Source organism: Hordeum vulgare, chromosome 2H (genome assembly GCF_904849725.1).
Source record: "Hordeum vulgare subsp. vulgare chromosome 2H, MorexV3_pseudomolecules_assembly, whole genome shotgun sequence".
In the NCBI taxonomy this organism is placed as follows: domain Eukaryota; kingdom Viridiplantae; phylum Streptophyta; class Magnoliopsida; order Poales; family Poaceae; genus Hordeum; species Hordeum vulgare.
The window spans coordinates 589404507-589424197 of record NC_058519.1 but is presented as its reverse complement, the minus strand read 5'-3'; the positions used below and the strand labels follow the sequence as shown (position 1 = coordinate 589424197).

The window sequence follows — 19691 nt, the reverse complement described above, 5'->3', positions numbered from 1 at the left end:
CCACTCCCATGTCCCAGATACATACACTAGTCTATGGTCGGCCACGACGGATCCCTTTGTCTTACCCATGTCCGGCAACCCATTCACCGGACAACCGGGAGCCCCAAAGGCATATGCTTCAGCGTGAAGGATGCCTCGCTTCCCCACCGCTCATTGGAGCGGAACACCCAACTGATGCTTCAGCGGGAGGGGAAGCAGGCACCTCCACTTTCGTGCAGCCCATGCGGGGTTGATGAAGGTCCTCACAAGAGAAGAACCGTGCAAGACACCGGCTGTGTATGCCGGCGTCGCCCAGCTGGTGGCCTTCATGGGACCCAAGCGGTGGCGGCCTCCCGTGTTCTACTTCTCCTCGATGATGGCGTCGGGCGCAGATGCGATAGCCACCGAATTGTTGCTCTTCGCATAGCCGGCTTCTTTCTCTGCCTGCATGGCCCGGTTACATGTGCGTCAACGATGCATGGTGCGAGAGGTGCAATCACCGTCGTGCTCTGCATCGTGTCGTCCTGAAGCAACTCGTCACTCCTCCTCGAGCTGTCTCAGAGCGGCGAGTTGCTAAACCATGCGTCAGCTTGGGGTGCCAACTGGCTCCGTCAGGGCAGGCAAGGGAGGCAGAGCAGCGAGCTATCTCGCTCGTGCTCATATTCGGCGGGCTCGGCGGGCCACCCAGACGGCTTGTATGTCGGAAAACTTATCATCGGAAGCCATCAGAAGAGTGGATAATATGGTGAAGGAGGAAATGGGGGAGTAGTGTTGGGATGTGATTCTTGCCCTATGTTTGGCCTCATTTATGTTACGCCCAAGATGCAACAAAATAAAACAGACACACGACGAAAACGGAAAGGAAAGGGAATCTTCTGGAACGTCGGCATCGGGCTGTCACAACTCTCCTACACTACAAGAGGATCTCGCCCCGAGATCCAAGAATGAAAGGGGGAGAGGATGAGAAAGAACAAGGTAAAATTTAGTTGCTTCTTGACAAACGAGTGAAACCAACGATCCTTGAAGGTTGCAAAGAGATGAGAAATGATATGAGAAAAAAGCAAGAATTCACGAAACATTTCGGCAGCACTTCGGTAGGAAAAAGGGACAAAAAATTCGAAAAGGTAGGAGAATTAGAAAATAATCACAACAAACAAGTAAATAGAGCAAGGGAACACCATGATCTTGATAGAACAACAAGATTGACCAAAAGAGCAACAACACAAGGCCTCCAGAACAATAGAATAGGAACTAGCTCAAGCGGAAGAAGAGAATGAAGAAAGAATGACAACTACTACTCCAATGAACTTGGCAAGCATGCTTGCAAGAAAAAATTGGACGGAGTTGTTGGAAAAACAACAACGAAAAGAACAAGATAGTAGTGGGCTTATGAAAATCATCTCAACAAATATGAGGTGACAAACAACCACTAAAAGAAACAAGGATAGATTGGGAGAAACAAGATATGAACAATTTCTTACATCAAGAGGATACATTGAGAACTTGGATTAATGACAAGCACCATGATAGCAACAATCCATAGGAAAAGCTTTAGGTGAAATCCAAACCAAGATAGCTCAATGAAGAAATCATGGGTTGAAAATATCTCATGATCATAGAATTGGATGGTTTAATTATCTCATTCTAGAAAGGAAGTCTCTTCGAGGCTCCTACACTAACAAGAATGCTATAATACCACATCAAAGGATAAAGGAATAACAAATGCACTTGGAAATGCAAGAGAAGAAAATTTGAGGTTCTCCAACAAGATTCTTGAAGAACACTTGAGAATGGATTGAAACCTTGATGAACCACCATGAGGACCTTCGTATACAAATGTCACGCCCAAGATGCGACCCTATCCTCAATTTGGCACAAGGGCCTCGTCAGGGATAGAAGCGCATCTCGTCGTGTCGCAAGAATGGATATCGTTACAAGTACATGTACTGAAAAGAAGAGATATATGGAATTGGCTTACACTCGCCACAAGCTACATCAGAGTCACATCAGTACATTACATAATCATCATGAGTAAGAGCAGGGTCCGACTACGGACGAAAATAAACGACAAAAGAAGAACGACGTCCATCCTTGCTATCCCAGGTTGCCAGCCTGGAACCCATCCTAGATCGATGAAGAAGAAGAAGAAGAAGCAACTCCAAATGAACAATCAACGCGCTCGCGTCAACTAACTCCAACCTCTGTAGCTCTTTTGTGGTTGGTCCAATGGAGTTAGTTGTAGCCCTTGTGTTTCTCTAGCATGCTGTGAATTTTCATGCAATTTGGAGTCCTGTAGATATAGGTTTTGCTGCTGTCAATATGGCTTCAGATCGAAAAGTGCACTTTCATGAGGTGTTATTTTCACTAAGTCTGAAATAGTGAGTGGGATGCCATTTTGTGTCTTCCTTCCCTAGTGATCCATGCTGCCATGCTAGTTGTTGTTAGTGGTTTGTAGTAGTGCTTCTTGCCCTCTTCCGAGTCATGCCTTGCTTGAGTTTATCGGAGTTATGTAGCCCGTACTTGCGGGGTGTAGAAAATGCTATGTGGCTGATTTTGGCAGATTGTAGTCATTTCTTGTTTTGTTCGTAGTTTTTGAACCGTAGCTCCGTTTTGATCGTGTCCTGCATGAAACTTGCTTAGAATCTCGTGTAGTTTCATTTTCTCTTGCTGGTTGTATGTTTTGAAGTGCTCGTAGCCGTCGTTGCACACATATGGCATTCATGCCATCATATCTTGCGGTGCTTGTATCTTTTGAACCGTAGCTCCGTTGGAGATGTTCTCTATGTGTAAATTGCTTGTAATGACACGTAGAATCACGTGAACCTATTTATTTTTCTGTTTAACAACTAAATAAATGTGTTAATTCAGATCTGGAAAGAATTGTAAATTAACATGTGAGGTCGTTTCGGAGGTGCTATGTGACATTTCCGGCCTCATTTAAAATGTCTAGATAGGTAGTTTCATTTCCGCTTCACCTCTTGCATGTTTGACAACATTAATATTGTCGTGTAAACAACCGGGAGTGAACTAAATAATTCATATGTAGAGTTTCCTCAATATGCAACTCGTTGCATATTGAACTTCACTTAATGTGTAGTGTTTGTTTGTGTGATTTGTCATGCCGTGACTTGCATGTATTCAGCTGCTCATGCATCATTTGTGTTGTTGCACCGTGTGGTGAATTCCGTGTGTTGATTTGTGTTTCCGGTTTTCCCCGTCTCGATAGAATTCCGCAAGCGTGTCGGATGTGAGGACCCGTTCGACTACGTCGGTTCGTTTGCTTCACGGAGGCATTCTTCTTCCAAGCGAGATCTCAGGCAAGATGACCATTCCCCAGATACCATTACTATCATTGCCATGCTAGTTTTATCGTTTCTGTCGTTATGTCTCGTTGCCTACCACATGTTAAATATCAACCTCTCAGCAATGCCATGAAAACCTTCAACCTGTTCAACCTAGCAAACCACTGATTGGCTATGTTACTGCTTGCTTAACCGTGTTGATAGCATTGCTAGTTGCAGGTGCAGTTGCTTCCATGTGAAAACATGGGTTCCTTGTTATATCACCATATTAATGCTATTTAATTTAATGCACCTATATACTTGGTAAAAGATGGAAGGCTCGGCCTTTCTAGCCTGGTGTTTTGTTCCACCTTTGCCCCCATAGTTTCGGCTACCGGTGTTATGTTCCATAAACGAGCGCTCCTAACACGATCGGGGCTGTTATGGGGACCCCCTTGATAATTCGTTTTAGATTAAAGTTGGTCTGGCAAGGCCCAACATTGGTTCCACATTTGCCCAACATAATAATTCTGTTAAATTGAAATGCATAGGGAGTTAGCGCTACCCGAGGAGTAATTCTACATAATACAGGTAGGGCCAGTGTTGATGGTGCTGGTCCAAAACAGAGCATTGTGCGGGGCCACCGCGAGGAAACTCGAGGTTTGGCACTCGTACACGTCGCTTATCCGTCGTGTCCTGAGAACGAGATACGCGGCTCCTATCGGGATCGTCGACACGCCGGGCGGCCTTGCTGGATTAGTTTTACCTTTGACGAAATATCTTGTGCATCGGGATTCCGGTGATGCTTTGGGTAATCTCAGAGTTGAGGTTTTCCACTAGGGAATCCGACGAGATCGCGAGCTTCGTGGTTGAGGATTTCTATGCGGCTTGTGGTAATTTGTGATGGACTAGTTGGAGCACCCCTGCAGGGTTAAATCTTTTCGGAAGCCGTGCCCGCGGTTATGTGGCAACATGGAAACTTTGTTTAACACTGGTTCTAGATAACTTGAAGTTAACTTAAATAAAACTTGCCAACTGTGTGCGTAACCGTGACTGTCTCTTTCGTGAGTTCCTTCTCCGATCAAGGACACGGTGGGGTTATGTCTGACGTAGGTAGGTGTTCAGGATCATTCATTTGATCATCAGTAGTCAAGTCCGTTTTGCGTAGATCTTCCCCCTCTTATTTTCTTGTACTCGTAAGTTTAGCCACCAAATATATGCTTAGTCGCTGCTGCAACCTCACCACTTAACCATGCCTCGCCCATTAAGCTTTGCTAGTCTTGATACCTTTGGAAATGAGATTGCTGAGTCCCCTGTGGCTCACATATTACTACAACACCAGTTGCAGGTACAGGTAAAGGTTACTTGATGCGAGCGCGTTGATTGTTCATTTGGAGTTGCTTCTTCTTCTTCTTCTTCATCGATCTAGGATGGGTTCCAGGCCGGCAGCCTGGGATAGCAAGGATGGACATCGTTCTTATTTTTTTCTCGTTTGTTTTCGTCCGTAGTCGGACCCTGCTCTTACTCTTGATGTTTATGTAATGTACTGATGTGACTCTGATGTAGCTTGTGGCGAGTGTAAGCCAATTCTATTTATATCTCATATTTTCAGTACATGTACTTGTAACGATATCCATTCTTGCGACACGACGAGATGCGCTTCTATCCCTGACGAGCCCTTCGTGCCAAATTAATGATAGGGTCGCATCTTGGGCGTGACAGTTTAATAGAGGGCGGACGGGAGGAGCTCGACCGGTGTAGCGTTTAATGTTGGCCCGTTCATGAACGGGCACGTGGCCGGATTAGGTTTCTCGGCTTCCATTCGGGTTTAATGGAGGCGTTTGAATGCGACGAGGAGGCGTGTTCAGTCGGGGCATGCAGCGGGCGGCGCCCTCGGCCAATGAGCCGCTTCAATGGCGGTGGCCATGAGAAGTCGAGTCTACCGTGAGTCGCGTTCAATGTGGAGCGGCGTGCTCTACAGCAACATGAATGCGGGCAGCGGTCATAATCGTTTGAAGTAGCGGTCCGGACTCATGCAAACCTTCCCCACGTTTGACTTCGGGTTGCGAAAGAAATTGTGTGAGGACCTCTCCACGGACCAATACAGAACCGCGCTGGATGGCTTCATGGTCCAGGCTGTTGGGGTAGGTTTGCAAGTGTCCCTTGGAGATTCCCTAAGAGCATCTACAGCCGCAACTTGCAAATCTTGCCCCTTAAACGCGTGCGGACGCACCCGGGCGCGTCCGCAGGCACTGACCGACCACGCCTCAAATAATGCATTCTACAACTCCGTCGTGCCCATATCCGGCAGCCGACTACGCCCCTCATAGTGTCGGTCTGGTCGCTGACGAGTTAGAGTAGGACATGAGACACTAGCTGACTCACGGGAGTTGAGCTCCCGCGGTCTCCCATGCCCTACTCTTCCTCGCCGGAGCCCATGACCCGAACGGTGCCGATGGACGTCAGGTCGATGACGGATCCTTCCTCGGAGGAGATGATGTCGACCATGACGCGATTGTGGCTCCCGCACCTGTCCTTTATAGGGGTGGTGGAGAGTGTTGCCTCTCCAACGTCCATCGCCGTGAGGGCCTCCGCCGCCTCGCACGCCCGCTGCTTCGCACGACGGGCACGCCGCGTCATGTTAGCGTCCGAGGACGCCCAAGGTGCGTTCTCGGCGCACCAATGGAGGGGTTGCGCGTTCGCCACGGCGTTCGAATGCCACATGGCCCACACCGCCTCCGGTGAGGCAGCGACGTTGTATCCACACACACTGGTTGTGTTGACGCAATGGATTCCTGATGTTGCGAGTTGGAGTGTTGCCCAAGGCGGCCGCCTCCCGGGAGCGGCGGAGCGCAAGCCGGACAACCATCTCCTCCTCGGGGCCGCGTGGGATGAGCTCGTGGTCGACGGATGTGGAGGTGAAGGACTCGGATCTGCTACCCGCCTTGCCGGAGAAGGCGGAAGATCTCCAGAGGTGAGCTTGGGTGGCGGATGAGGGTGGAGGGGAGTGGAATGAAGTGGTTAGGATTTGGTCCGATGAGCGGATGGAAATAAATATATGTGGGGTTGATGAGGGCCAGCGCGGGTCAGGCGGGCGTGCCCGGACGCTCCCGGGCTCCCTCTTATTCATCTCATATTTAGGCTAAATATAAAGGGTATCGGTCAGTCCGGATGTTTGAGACCCATTTAAGGTGTTCGGATGGATCACTTATGACCGATCAATAACGCGACGGCCTCTTCAGGCATTTGAGGCAAGTATGTGGGGTCCGGATACATAAAAAACTTTTGACACAAAGTGAGTTTCCAAACCAGGAGGGTGCCTCGTCGTGTCTTCACGACCCACAAATAGACAAACGACGGTCCTAGACATTGCATAACAGTGAATTGATCGATTACATCCAACTTATTTTATATTGTAAGGACATGTATAATGGTGCTATCTTAAAAGTACCGCATAGGATAAATGATGAGGTAAAGGAGAAGGAACTTGAAAAAAGACTTGCCTTCTTTTATTTAAGAGAAGACAAAAGGTGATCTCTTAGCACAATATGTCTCAGCATGTTTTTAGAAATAAATAATTATAGAAGATAAGGCTAAGAGATTATTCATTGTAGACTCTTTTTTTGTCATCTCTAAACTACATGCAAGATTTAAGATAAAACTATCTTATCAACCATTGTACATGCCCTAATAAACAAATAATGCTACTCCGGACAGCCTTTTTCTTGGCCAGGTTGTTTAAACCCCGGACATTCCAGGCAAATCAGTGATGGGTTTAAAACTTTAAATCCATTGAAGGATATCAAACGGCACTATTGAGGGGGTGTTTCTTTACAGGGACTTTTTGCTGTAGGGACTAAAAAATGTCTTTTTTAGTCCCATGTGAAAGAAACACGAGAGACTTTTAGGGACTAAAAGAGGGTATATTTGGGTCTAAAGGAAGAAATCCCTATGAAAGGGTCTTTTGAGGACTTTTTTGACATTTTTTCCAACAGTGTCCTTACTTTTAGCATGTCATTTAATAACTTTTAGTACATTAGTAGGGGTAACATGGTTTCTTTGCATGTCATTTAATGACCTCTTGTCCCTCTTTAGGCCCTGTTTCTTTAAAAAGTCTTAGGACTTTTTTTAGTCCCAACTAAAAAGTCTCTAGTCCCTACCCGATTCTTTCCAAGGACTAAACATGGACTAAAAGTCATTAAATGACATGCAAAAAGACCATGTTACCCCTAGTAATATACTAGAAGTTATTAAATGACATGCTAAAAGTAGGGGCACTGTTGGAAAAAGTGCAAAAAAAGTCTCAAAAAGTCCCTCCCATATGGACTTCTTCCTTTAGTCCCAAATACCACCTTTTAGTCCCTAAAAGTCTCTCCTGTTTCTTTTACATGGGACTAAAAGGGACTTTTTTTAGTCTGTACACCAAAAAGTCCCTGGAAAGAAACACCCCCTTAGTCCCTGAAAAGAAACAGATAGGGACTAGAGACTTTTTAGTTGGGACTAAAAAAAATCCTACTCCCTCTATCCATATATATAGGGCCTAATGCGTTTTTCGAGGCTAACTTTGACCATACGTTAGAGCAATAATATATGACATGCAATTTACACAAAGCATATCTTAAAATTCGTACATGAAAGAGCTTTCAAGGATATAATTTTCACATTATACATTTCGTATACTATCATTCTTATCAATAGTCAAAGACAATCTCAAAAAATGTATTAGACCCTATATATGAATGGAGTAGGACTTTTTAAAGAAACAGGGCCTGAAATAGGTACTGCCGTGATGCATGCACTTGCGTCGTCCTCGCTGACCCTAGGAGAAGTCTGCCTGTCGCACCGGCACCTACCGTGAGCGAATCCATCTGAACGGGTGGACTTGCGGTGCCTCGTGTGGTGTCGTGCTTCCCCTCACCGGTATTAAAACGCGCCAGCTTTTTTTTAAGGGGGAGAATTAACGCGCCAGCTCTTTTTTAAGGGGGAGAATTAACGCGCCAGCTGGTCCATGGACGCGGACGCATCCTTCGAGTTCAAGCTGCTGTTTAATGGGCCCAGATGCGTCTGTGAGTAAAAACGGAGCGTGTGCTGCAGTTTCTGTCTTTCAGCTTAAGGCTTGTTCTAATGCTCCGGGGAGCACGCCTGATTCCAAATATAAATCTTTTATATACAATGATTCTAATACGGATTAGATACGGATGAGTGAATCTACACTCTAAAATACGTGAGCGAGTTTACAAACGGGAAGAGTAGATACTAGAGTGCGTCATACCTAGATCACGATGCACAAATGTACTCGTACTTATGTTTCTTAAGGAAACTAACAGGTGAGCAGATTACTCTCTCAGTTCTGATCCATCACTAAAAGCAGCGAGTGGTGAATCTTCTCAAAACCCTGAGGCGTTAACCAAACCGGCCAGAATTTTCTCGTGAACTTACGGCGGTCTGGGCACACGATGACTTGTACCGGTGGGTTTTCGAGCTAGCTACGCCAGCTCTTCCTTACGAGCAGGGTCGTGCATTGGTGCAGGTGTCTCTTTTCCGCGCTTCCTGACGGACGATTCTCACCGCGGCTGCCTGGAACTTCCGTCTCCAAGATTTATAGACCTTTTCGTGTGCAGCTCTGAACTTGACAGTGGATTTCCTTTCTCTTCATCTTCCGACTGAATTCCTTCCAGTTACTTGTTCAGTCTGCCCGAACGGCCAGAGCGCGAACCATCAGGAGACAAGCACCGGTGATCATCTAGCATTACTGATTATCGAAACAAAACCAATCCAATGCCAAGCATAGTTGGAGACAATGGCGGTAGATAGCTATTAGCCTTGGCCATCTTTGGTACAGTACTAGTACTATGTTACTCCTATCTTATATTAAAGAATGACATCCCTGCTGTCCAAAGAATGAGCACTAGTTTACTTACGATTACACATGACATCAGTACGAGTTCAAATCAACCTCTAGCCTCGGGAAAAACTACAATTGACCGGGCAGTCTTTTAGCTCTGTATCTCCTCTTGAAAACGTCCTCCCTGAACAGCTTGGTTTCAGCCATCAGGTCCAGGGCAGGCTTCTGCTGGATGGTCTCCTTCTCGCTCTCCAGCAACCGCTTCCGCTTAGCCAGCGCTTGGATCGCGTTCTGCTTATCCTTCTCCTCCTTCTTCTTCTCCTTCTCCCTCTGCTTGCAAGTCTCCTTCTGCACAGCATCTCCATCTGTGTCGTCCATCACAAACTGTAACAATCGACAAAAAAAAGTATGCGTTGTGTTGTGTCAACAGGTCGGCACCACATGATCCACTGCTGCAGACTACGGCCAAATGTTGCCCGCCTATGTTTACCAACATAAATGAACAGAGGGTGCTGCCAGATTTACCTCGAGATCACTAATCAGCGAATCGAGGGACTTGATTTTCCTGTGAGGCCAGCGGGGTATCCCGTATTGCCTGCATTTCTTCTTCAGTATGCTGACTCCGATCTTCAGAGCCCTGGATGCTTCCCTGATTGGAAGATGGAAGTACGGGGCTATGTCAACAAGAGTGATGCTAGCTATGTGCTGCTTCTTGGCTCTCCGGCGTCTCTCAACTTGCGCTGAGAGTTCTGCATCCGACATACGGAGATAGGGGTCAGCATACTGAAGATGAAATGAAAAGGCATCACGGCGATGAAGACAAATGAAACAACACAGGCAGAATAGAACTTCAGATTTCAGAAGGCACGATACTTTTAGAATTACTGAAATTGTCCATATATACATTTAACTTCTTGGCAGGAAAAGCACGAAGTTGTAAGCAACAGAGAACAGACACATGAGAAGTTCCATGAGAAGCAACCGTAAGTCATTCCCTTGAATCATTTTTAATCACAGTTATTCAGATGCCATGATATCCTCTAAAAGCTCAAATATGATTCCAAAATCTGCATGAGATCAACCATTGCCTTAAAAAGTAACATCACAACCAAATAAGTTTCATTTTGTACTTACTTCACCTCATTTTAAACTTCTTATTCAGTACCAGCAGGACATGTAGACTAAGTTCAAAGCAAGGTATTTGTGGTTTGAAACTTCTGCAAACAAGAAAGTAGTTTCGTAGTTGATGCAAAATAGTTGTGCGGAGTTTCAAATACATGTTCCCAGTAACATAACCTAGTTCAATATTATATGACAACATAAGTAAAATTGGCGGTTTAAAAGATCCCATATAGAAGAATCGATTTCATACTGCATTGCAATGAACTTGCTAAGATTAACCGTGACCATCTTATCAAATTTATCCGATCCGAAGAACTGTTGTGCTCATGGTTGATGACCCTGATTTTATTTTATTTTTTTCATCTGAACATTTGGTCTATCCACGTAATACTTATCAGGTAGCAGATGCCTCGTTGTTATTTATTTCTATCTAGGAAGGGAGGCAGGTAGCTAGCCATTGTCATGCTAGGTGTGGACACTAGGATGCACTAGTCTTAAACAATGTTCATATCCCTGAATCCCCTCTACCAGTCCAACTCCAACCAACTAATTCTCCTTGTCAGTATGCAAAGACCAGACTCCCAGTTTGCCTTAGCACGCACCCAAACCCCTGATTCAACATCCACCTCACACTAACGACAGTGAGAACAACACTAGTGTCAGCATCTCATCTACTACGTTTATTAGATTTTGCAGATCAGAGTATGGAGGAGAGGTAATCACCTTCACCAGACTGGGGATCCTCATCAGAATCAGACCCTGACTCCTCCTCAACCTCATCAGAAGTTTTATTATCCTCTGCGTCCAAACGGGTCGGTTTCTCGTCCGAATCACGCTGGACGAGCTGCGGGGCCTGCTGAAATCTCTGAAACTGAAACACCATGTACAGGTCGCTGTACAGCGAAGGCACGCACACCAGACCCGGGTTCCTGATAGATAATAAGACAGAAAAGAGACGACGCTGTCAGCCCTCAATTCGCAATCGGAAGGCGAATTGTCACGGGAAGAATCGTGTGTACCGGAAGGGGCAGAGCATCGGGGGAGGCGTGGGCGGCAGCGCGGCGGCGACGAGGGAATCGAAGGCGAGGACGCAGCGCCAGGCGCCCAGCACCTGGCCCTCGCGGTACGCCGGCCGGCCGCGCCACTCGACGGGGAGTATCCGCGGCGCGGCGGCGGGGAGCGGGACCTCGCGGCAGGAGGAGGGGGAGAAGGCGAACTCCCTCTCCACCCACCGGTCCCACAGGCGCCCCCCTCCCACCCCGACGACCCTGTACCCGTGCACGCTCCTCACGGCCCCTGCGCGGGCGCACGCAACAAAGAAAACGTACGTCACACACAAGAACGCCGTGCGACGCGAGCAGAAGGGAAACGATCGAGAGAGAGAGAGAGAGCGACCTTGGTGGAGCGTGCTGGCGAAGACGGCGAGCGCGGAGAGGGTGGTGACGGCGGCGTCCATGGAAGGAATCTGGCCTCCTTGGGGGGATGAATGAAGCGGGCGGCGACAAAGAGGAGGGTGGGCTGGCCTGCCGCCGCGTGATGCCACGGTTCAAACGGACGATTGTAGTTGGGCTTGGGCGTCGGGGCTCGATCGATTTTTTGGAGGATCGCAGTGCGCGCACTCCTCCAGATGCAGCCAGACACAAGGCATAAACGCCTTCCGTTTCTGGAGCTGCAGCAGCGGCGTGGGTTCCAGCGTTACCTCTGTTGTCATGCGTGCTCCTTGCTGTGCATCGCCGTTTCCAGTAGAATTCACGGTGCCAGCGCAGCGCTGCCGGCACCTCCTTTTCACGTTGATCACCTCTCCTCTCCATGCTCTTGCTGCTACGCCACAAGCAAATCCCCTCGCGATTAAGAGCATCTACAACCGGACCTCTTTACACCCCCTCAAACATACATACACATACATACAGGTGGTCCGATCGTTGACCGATCACAAAAAATCAATTCAACTGCACGTGTAAAACATGGCTTAAACGTTCGGACTGACCGATACCCCTCATATTCAGTTTAAAAATAGAATGAATATGAGGGAACACGGATGCGCCCGCGCACACCCATCACGTTGGACCTGACATCCTGATGCCATCGCAAATTGCATCAAATTCATCCCGCATAACTGTCAAATCCATTTATTGTTTTCCTTTTTTCTTCCCGCTCGCCCTGTCCGTCTCGTAGCTCCGTCGTCGTTCCTAGCATCTACCCCGCCAACTCCGATAGAGGAGTCTTTTGTCCCGTCTCGTCACGGAGGACGGCGGCGGCGGCCCAGAAGACACCGCGGTATGTCCGATAAATATGTGGCTCTCCCTTGCGCTGGACGTATTTGACATAATGGCTGACTGTATTTTTTTGTCAAATTTTTAAGAGAAACAATGGATTTTGATGCTTTGTCCGGCGAGGAGTATGGACCAATGAAGCTTGATCAAATGATTCAAGATGAGTTCTTTGATTCATCGGATTCGAGCTGAGAAATGGACATTATCATGCTCATCAGTCATGACCATGCAAGAGGAAATGGACCGACAAGTGAAGCATATTCTCAATTTTAAGGTCTCAATTAAAGGGAGAAAAGTTATCAATCGGGATAGGATGATGGTATAGCTCAAACCAATGATTTAAAGCACCTCGAGAACAAGTTGAAATCCTGAAAGTTCAAGATACAGTTCAACTTATGAACTTTTTGTAGATGCATTAGAATCGTGAAGATCATCACGAGCACGCGCGACTAGCATATGTGAATTCACAATGAAAATGAGCACATGATTGATTGCGCACTTCAAATAAATTTGATGTAACACTACTTATGTTTGGTACCAACATTTATTATTAACGTGTGACATTTAGTTTGTGCTCGACGTTATGTTTTTGCATTGATTTGAGAATCCGAATATGAAATATATGGATGGAGGGAGCGAAATATGAGGAGACGTCCGGATACGTACGCAAACGTATAGAGGGCCGAATTTGTCCAATCCGACCTTAGAGCATCTACACTCGGACCCCTCAAACCCTCCTCAAACGCCCGGACAGGCCGCCTGATCACTACCCGGTCATAAAAAATCGATCCAGACCGGCCTCTCAAACCAGCCTCAAACTCCCGGGCTAACCGGCACCCCCATTTCCAGCCCAAATATGGGGCAGATATGGGGACCCCGGGCGCGCCTGGGCACGCCTGCCTGGCCCATGCTGGCCTGCATCGACCCCACATATATTCGTCCTCATCTGTTGGCCGGACCAAACCCTAACCACTTCACTCCGCTCCCCTCCACACCCATTCGACACCAAACCTAACCTCCGACGATCTCATGCCTTCTCCGGCATGGCCTCTAGTGGATCCGACTCCGACCAGTCCGGATCCGTCGACTCGGGGGTCGTCCTGTGCAGAGTGGAGGAGGCAATGGCGGTTCGCATTGCACTTCGCCGCTCGCGCGAGGATAGTGCCCGGCCAACGGGAGGATCTGTCCACCACAACTCCATAGCGTTCGCCCAAAGGGCACTCGGTTCCTCTCGGGCGGGATCATCCATGTCCAGGCGCACAGATCCATCGACCGGACCCGCATACTTCGAGTCCCACCGGGAACGGGCTTCCCGCCGTGGGAAGAAGAGGATAAGGATCGCCGAGGCCTATCTCGTGGAGGAAATGGCGGAGGCGGAGGCGGCTGATGCGGCGACGCGGGCGGTCGCAGAGGAGGAAGCCACCCGCGCTAGCATTTTGAAGAAACGGCAGCGGCGGAACACGCACGCCCTCGCCCGCGAGCAGAATTGAGCGGTCCGTGAAATGGCTAGACTGCCATCAAAGGAGGAGAAGGAGGTGCGCGGCGGCGAGGATAGCTCCAACGACGAGTAGATCCAGCTCGATCCGTACTGCATCTTCGACTGTTACTTTCACGACAAGGACGACAAGGGCGCGTGGAAAGGACAAGGGCAGCCATAGATGATCTCCATCATAGCCAAACATGTCAAATTTTGGTAGTCTGATGGCATGTTCAGTAGTGACGGAGTAGTCGGACGACGTATTAGTTGCATGGGTTATATGGACTTGAGATATGAGATTTAAGATGTCCGAATGTAGACTGCATTATTTGAGCCGTGACCGGCCAGTGTCCGGCTGTAGATGCTCTTAGATGCTCTAAGCTGCCATCTTTGTTTTCTTACCCGATTCACCATTCTTGCCTTTTTCTTCTTGAAATGTTCGGTGTCGCACTCTCAACTCTCAACAGCCTCCTCCTTCTCCTCTGCCCGTTTGGATTTTGGATCAATGCTTGCTCGGTCTCACACAGAAAACTGGCATGTCACTCACCTGCACTACACAGTCATGCAGTGTGTCATCTGAGTGGGGTCGCGGGCCCATAGTTAGTTTTTGACACACTTGCTTACTATAACTTTTTTTTCTAAATGTTTTCAATTCACAGGGTTGTGATAGTGGTCCACTAGTCAGCGGCTGTGCTCCGCCAACCCCACGTCCAAGTTGTCGCCATCAACCGAATCCAAAGCACCAAGGGACTCGAGTGGGTTCATGCCGCCAGCGCACCTACTAGTGCTACTTAAACCATGCCGAAGGAAGAGGAGCACATCGAGCGGATCAAGGCTTTGGCATCGGCAGCTTATGTTCATTCATGTCCCATGTTCTTCCTTGTGGTTGGGATCTTGTTTCTCAAACTATATTCATGAGTGAGATTGTTTGATTGAGGAAGTACATCGTTATCTTAACATCTGGTATCAGAGGACACCATCCTTTCTGAGCACTGGCCCACTTTGTCGAGATCTCTTCATCAAATTCATAACTAGTTCAAAGGAACGAAAACCTCATTCAAGGGGTACTTCGTGAAGCTCAACACATCCCATATCAAGATGTTCACTCATATGTGTTCCAACCGTCTGCCTTCAAGATCTAGTCATCGAAGATCGACGCCTTGGTAGACTAACACTTCAATCTTGAGAAGCGTGTGACGGAGCTCAGTGCGGCGGTCGCTATGCTCTAGCAAGGGCACTTTGCGTCGACCACAACTTCATCATATGAGGGACAATCTCGTCACCATCCCACCGCTCGTGACTCAAGCGTCCTCTTTGGTACTAGCAACGATGCAACCATGGCTTCCCATGGGTCTATGCACCAAGTCATTGCACATCTACAACAAGATATGTGTGTTGTCCTCGTTGACACCGATGCGGCTCCCAACTAATGGTCAGTTCATTCCCCAATCCATGATTCACGTTCTTTTACCCTTCTCGCGCACGAGCTGGTTACTTCCCAGAATTGGACATGCTCGTCCCTCCATTGGGTTTCCTCGATTCTCCTTAGGAAGTCCTTGGTATTCATGAAGCTTTTTGGGTGCCTCCAGCTTCCTTGTTTTTTCTTCTCGATTTGCTTCTACTTGGTTACAATCTGAAAAGGTTAACTTGATTTGTGAAACATTTTCCTCTTGTATGTGCACACAATTTGGGTGTGATTAACACCAACTATTAATCTGTCAATTTTACACAAAACCATCAGAGTAAATTTTGGTGCGATCAACATGAACTGTTGATCCATTAGTTTTACACGATTCGTGAAACTAACGTAGTGAAAATACTATTTCCATAGCTCAAAAAAATCTAAAAAAAAATATACACATAAGGAAGTACTCATAGTTCATGCTATTACATGCTTGTAATGTTGTTAGCGAGGTAACAGTTTTTTCATGTCATCACAATATTGTATTGGTGTGTTATATGCTACTCATATGACTGCTAGAGTACCGAGGTCACGGGCTGCAACATACACGGGTAGAAAGCACTATAGAAGTCAAAATATGATTGCTTCTATTGATTTTCATATGAAATTCACATATGTGCTAGCTGGTTGGGAAGGATCGATGCTAACATTCTTGCTCACAACATGTCTCGACATAATGGGACAAATATCCTCGATGGTAAATTCTTCCTAGGAGATGATGGACATGCATGTCGGCTTGGTATTCTTTTCACCCTTCGGGGAAACCAGGTAACATGTCAATGAGTTTTCCTCTAGGAACTATGCTAGGATTGTTGACAAATTGTTCAATTTTATGCACTCTAGGCTTAGAGTTACAATTGAGAGGACATTCGGTGCTTTAAATAATAGAAGGCATTTGTAACGCCCAAGATGCGATCATATCCTTATTTTTGGCGTGAGGGCCTTGACAGGAATAGAAACGCATCTCGTCCTTTCGCAAGAATGGATATCGTTACAAGTACATGTACTGAAAAGATGAGTATAAGGAGTTGGCTTACACTCGCCACAAGTTACATCAAGATAACATCAATACAACAATATAGAATCATCATGTAGAAGAGCAGGGTCCGACTACGGATGAAAACAAACGATAAAAGAATGACGTCCATCCTTGCTATCCCAGGCTACCGGCCTGAAACCCATCCTAGATCGATGATGAAGAACAAGAAGAAACTCAAAATAGAATAATCATCGCGCTCACATCAAAGTAACCCTTTACATGTACCTACAACTGGTGTTGAAGTAATCTGTGAGCCACAGGGACTCATCAATCTCATTTCCAAAGGTATCAAGACTAGCAAAGCTTAATGGGTGTGGTATGGTTAAGTTGGGTGAGGCTACAGCAAGCGAATAAGCATTTATTTGAGGTGGCTAACTTACGGGTACAAGAATAAGAGGGGGGATGATCTACGCATAATCGAACGTGAACTATTGATGATCAAAGAATGATCCTAAACACCTACTTACGTCAGACATAACCCCACCGTGTCCTTAATCGGAGAAGGACTCACGAAAGAGACAGCCACGGTTACGCACACAGTCGGCATATTTTAAATAAGCTTACTTCAAGTTGTCTAGTACCGGATGTTAAACAAAGTTTCCAAATTTGCCACATAACCGCGGGCATGGATTTTTGAAAGATTTAACCCTGCAGGGGGTACTCTAACTAGTCCATCACAAATTACCACAAGCCTCATATAAAGCCCCAATCACGAAACTCGTGATCTCCTCGGATTCCTTAGTGGAAAACCTCAACTCTTAGATAACCCAAGAATCACCGGAATCCCGATGCACAAGATATATCATCGAAGGTAAAACTAATCCAACAAGGCCGCCCGGCGTGTCGACGATCCCGATAGGAGCCGCGTATCTCGTTCTCAGGACACGATGGGTTGTCCAAACTTTCGGTAGGCCAATCACAGAGTTGCCCCAGGTAGACACCGGTGGTTGACAGGTTGGACCAACACTCATGCAGAGCACCGGTCCGGGGGGTTGATTAATGTTGGAAATATGCCCTAGGCAATAATAAAGTGGTTATTATTATATTTCCTAGTTCAAGATAATTGTCTATTGTTCATGCTATAATTGTATTAACCGGAAACCGTAATACATGTGTGAATATATAGATCACAATGTCTCCTTAGTGAGCCTTTAGTTGGCTAGCTCGTTGATCAATAGATGATCATGGTTTCCTGATCATGGACATTGGATGTCATTGATAACGGGATCACATCATTGGGGAATGATGTGATGGACAAGACCCAATCCTAAGAATAACACTAAATCGTGTTGTTCGTCTGCTAAAGCTTTTCTAATGTCAAGTATCATTTCCTTAGACCATGAAATTGTGATATCGTAGGGGTGCTTTGGGTGTATCAAACGTCACAACATAACTGGGTGATTATAAAGGTGCACTACGGGTATCTCCAAAAGTGACTGTTGGGTTGCACAAATCGAGACTTGGATTTGTCACTCCGTGTGACGGATATGTATCTCTGGGCCCACTCGGTAATCCATCATCATATTGAGCTCAGTGTGACTAAGGAGTTAGCCACGGGATGATGTCTTACGGAACGAGTAAAGAGGCTTGTCGGTAACGAGATTGAACAAGGTATGGGGATACCGACGATCGAATCTCGGGCAAGTATCATACCGATAGACAAAGGGAATTCCACACGGGATTGATTGAATCCTTGACATCGTGGTTCATCTGATGAGATCATCGTGGAACATGTGGGAACCAACATGGATATCCAGACCCCGATGTTGGTTATTGGCCGGAGAGATGTCTCGGTCATGTCTGCATGTCTCCCGAACCCGTAGGGTCTACACACTTAAGGTCCGATGATGCTAGAGTTGTAAAGGGAATAGTATGTGGTTACCGAAGGTTGTTCAGAGTCCCGAATGAGATCCCGGATGTCACAAGGAGCTCCGGAATGGTCTCGAGGTAAAGACTGATATATAGGAAGTCCTGTTTTGGTCACCGGAAAAGTTTCGGGCTCATTGGTAGTGTACGGGGAGTGCCGGGAGGGTGCCGGAGGACCCCCGGGAGGGGTGTGACGACCAAAGGAGTCCATGTGCTGTTAGAGGAGGTGTACAGGACCTTATTGGGCTTTCCAAAGCCTTCCCTAAAGGCCCATGCGTATAGGGATAAAGGAGATAAGGCAAAAATCTTAAAAGGAAAGGAAGGAAGAGTCGTACCAAGGGAGTCCACCTCCCTTGTGGGAGGAGGACTCCTCCCTAGCTTCGGCCGACGCTCTCCTCCTTGGGGGAGGGGCCAAGGCAACCATCCCTCTCCCTCCTCCTATATTGTGACAGCCCGAGACCGACGCCCAGAAGATTCCCCTTTCTTTCCGTTTTCGTCGTGTGTCTATTTTCTTTTGTCGCATCATCATCGCATCATTCGCATCATCTGCATTGCATCGGCATCTCCGTTGCCGCCCGTTTTCAAAACTTGCATCCGTTGTTAGTTGCCGGTTCTCGTCGTTGTCCATTCTGAGCCCGACCACACACGCACGTGCCCGCGGCATCGCTCGAACCCTGTTTTAAAAGTCTGCGTAAAACTTTCTGTGATCGGGGTGAAACTTGGCATGCGGTCGTAAGTAGTTATAGCTAGGCCGTCTGTCGAATTCCGTCGTGATCGGAGTCCGTCTACTACCCGAACGGTCGACCGTAGCGGCACCGTATTTGGTCTACCGTTGGACGTTTGTCGGTGTTTAAAAATTCATTGCCGCGCCGCACCGTTTCCCTCTCTTCCCCGGCTAGCATACTCTACGCGGTCATTTAGCCGACCCCACGTTCGAGTTCGTTCGTTTACGATCGCGTGGGCGAAAACGGGGCCGGATTCGGATAATTCTAGCCCCTACGTCTATAAATAGGCAGCCACTCCTCTCTCCTCCTCGAAATCCGCACCACCCCTCAAACCCTAGCCGCCAGTGACTCTCTCTCTCCTCCTCCCCCAGCCGCCGCTAGGGCCCGTCGGCCCGAAGCAGGCCCGCTCAGCCCGAACCAGCCGGCTCCCTGCTCCTCCCGGGCAGAGCAGCCGCCCCCGAGCTCGCTGCCTCGTCAGACCCGTGCGCCTGCGCTCCGCCTCGAGCCGGCCGTCGGTGCCTCCAGCAGACGAGATCCAAGCCGCTGGCGTCCCCGTCGACCCTTCGCCGGAGTTCGTCGTTGCGCGCTGTCCACTGGAGCTGCGTCCACTCGAAGGGGTTGC

General features: G+C 47.7%; 1 protein-coding gene across 1 annotated transcript; it reads right to left on the bottom strand.

Moving 5' to 3' along the window:
* Nucleotides 1-8999: 8999 nt before the first annotated feature.
* Nucleotides 9000-11984, bottom strand: LOC123427497 (protein RKD5-like). Its single transcript, XM_045111566.1, has 5 exons — nucleotides 11623-11984; nucleotides 11247-11523; nucleotides 10951-11156; nucleotides 9631-9854; nucleotides 9000-9489 (listed from the first exon to the last, which is right to left on the bottom strand). The coding sequence occupies exons 1-5, from the start codon at nucleotides 11681-11683 to the stop codon at nucleotides 9235-9237; spliced, it is 1023 nt and encodes a 340-aa protein (XP_044967501.1). The 5' UTR covers nucleotides 11684-11984; the 3' UTR covers nucleotides 9000-9234.
* Between the last annotated feature and the right edge of the window lie 7707 nt (nucleotides 11985-19691).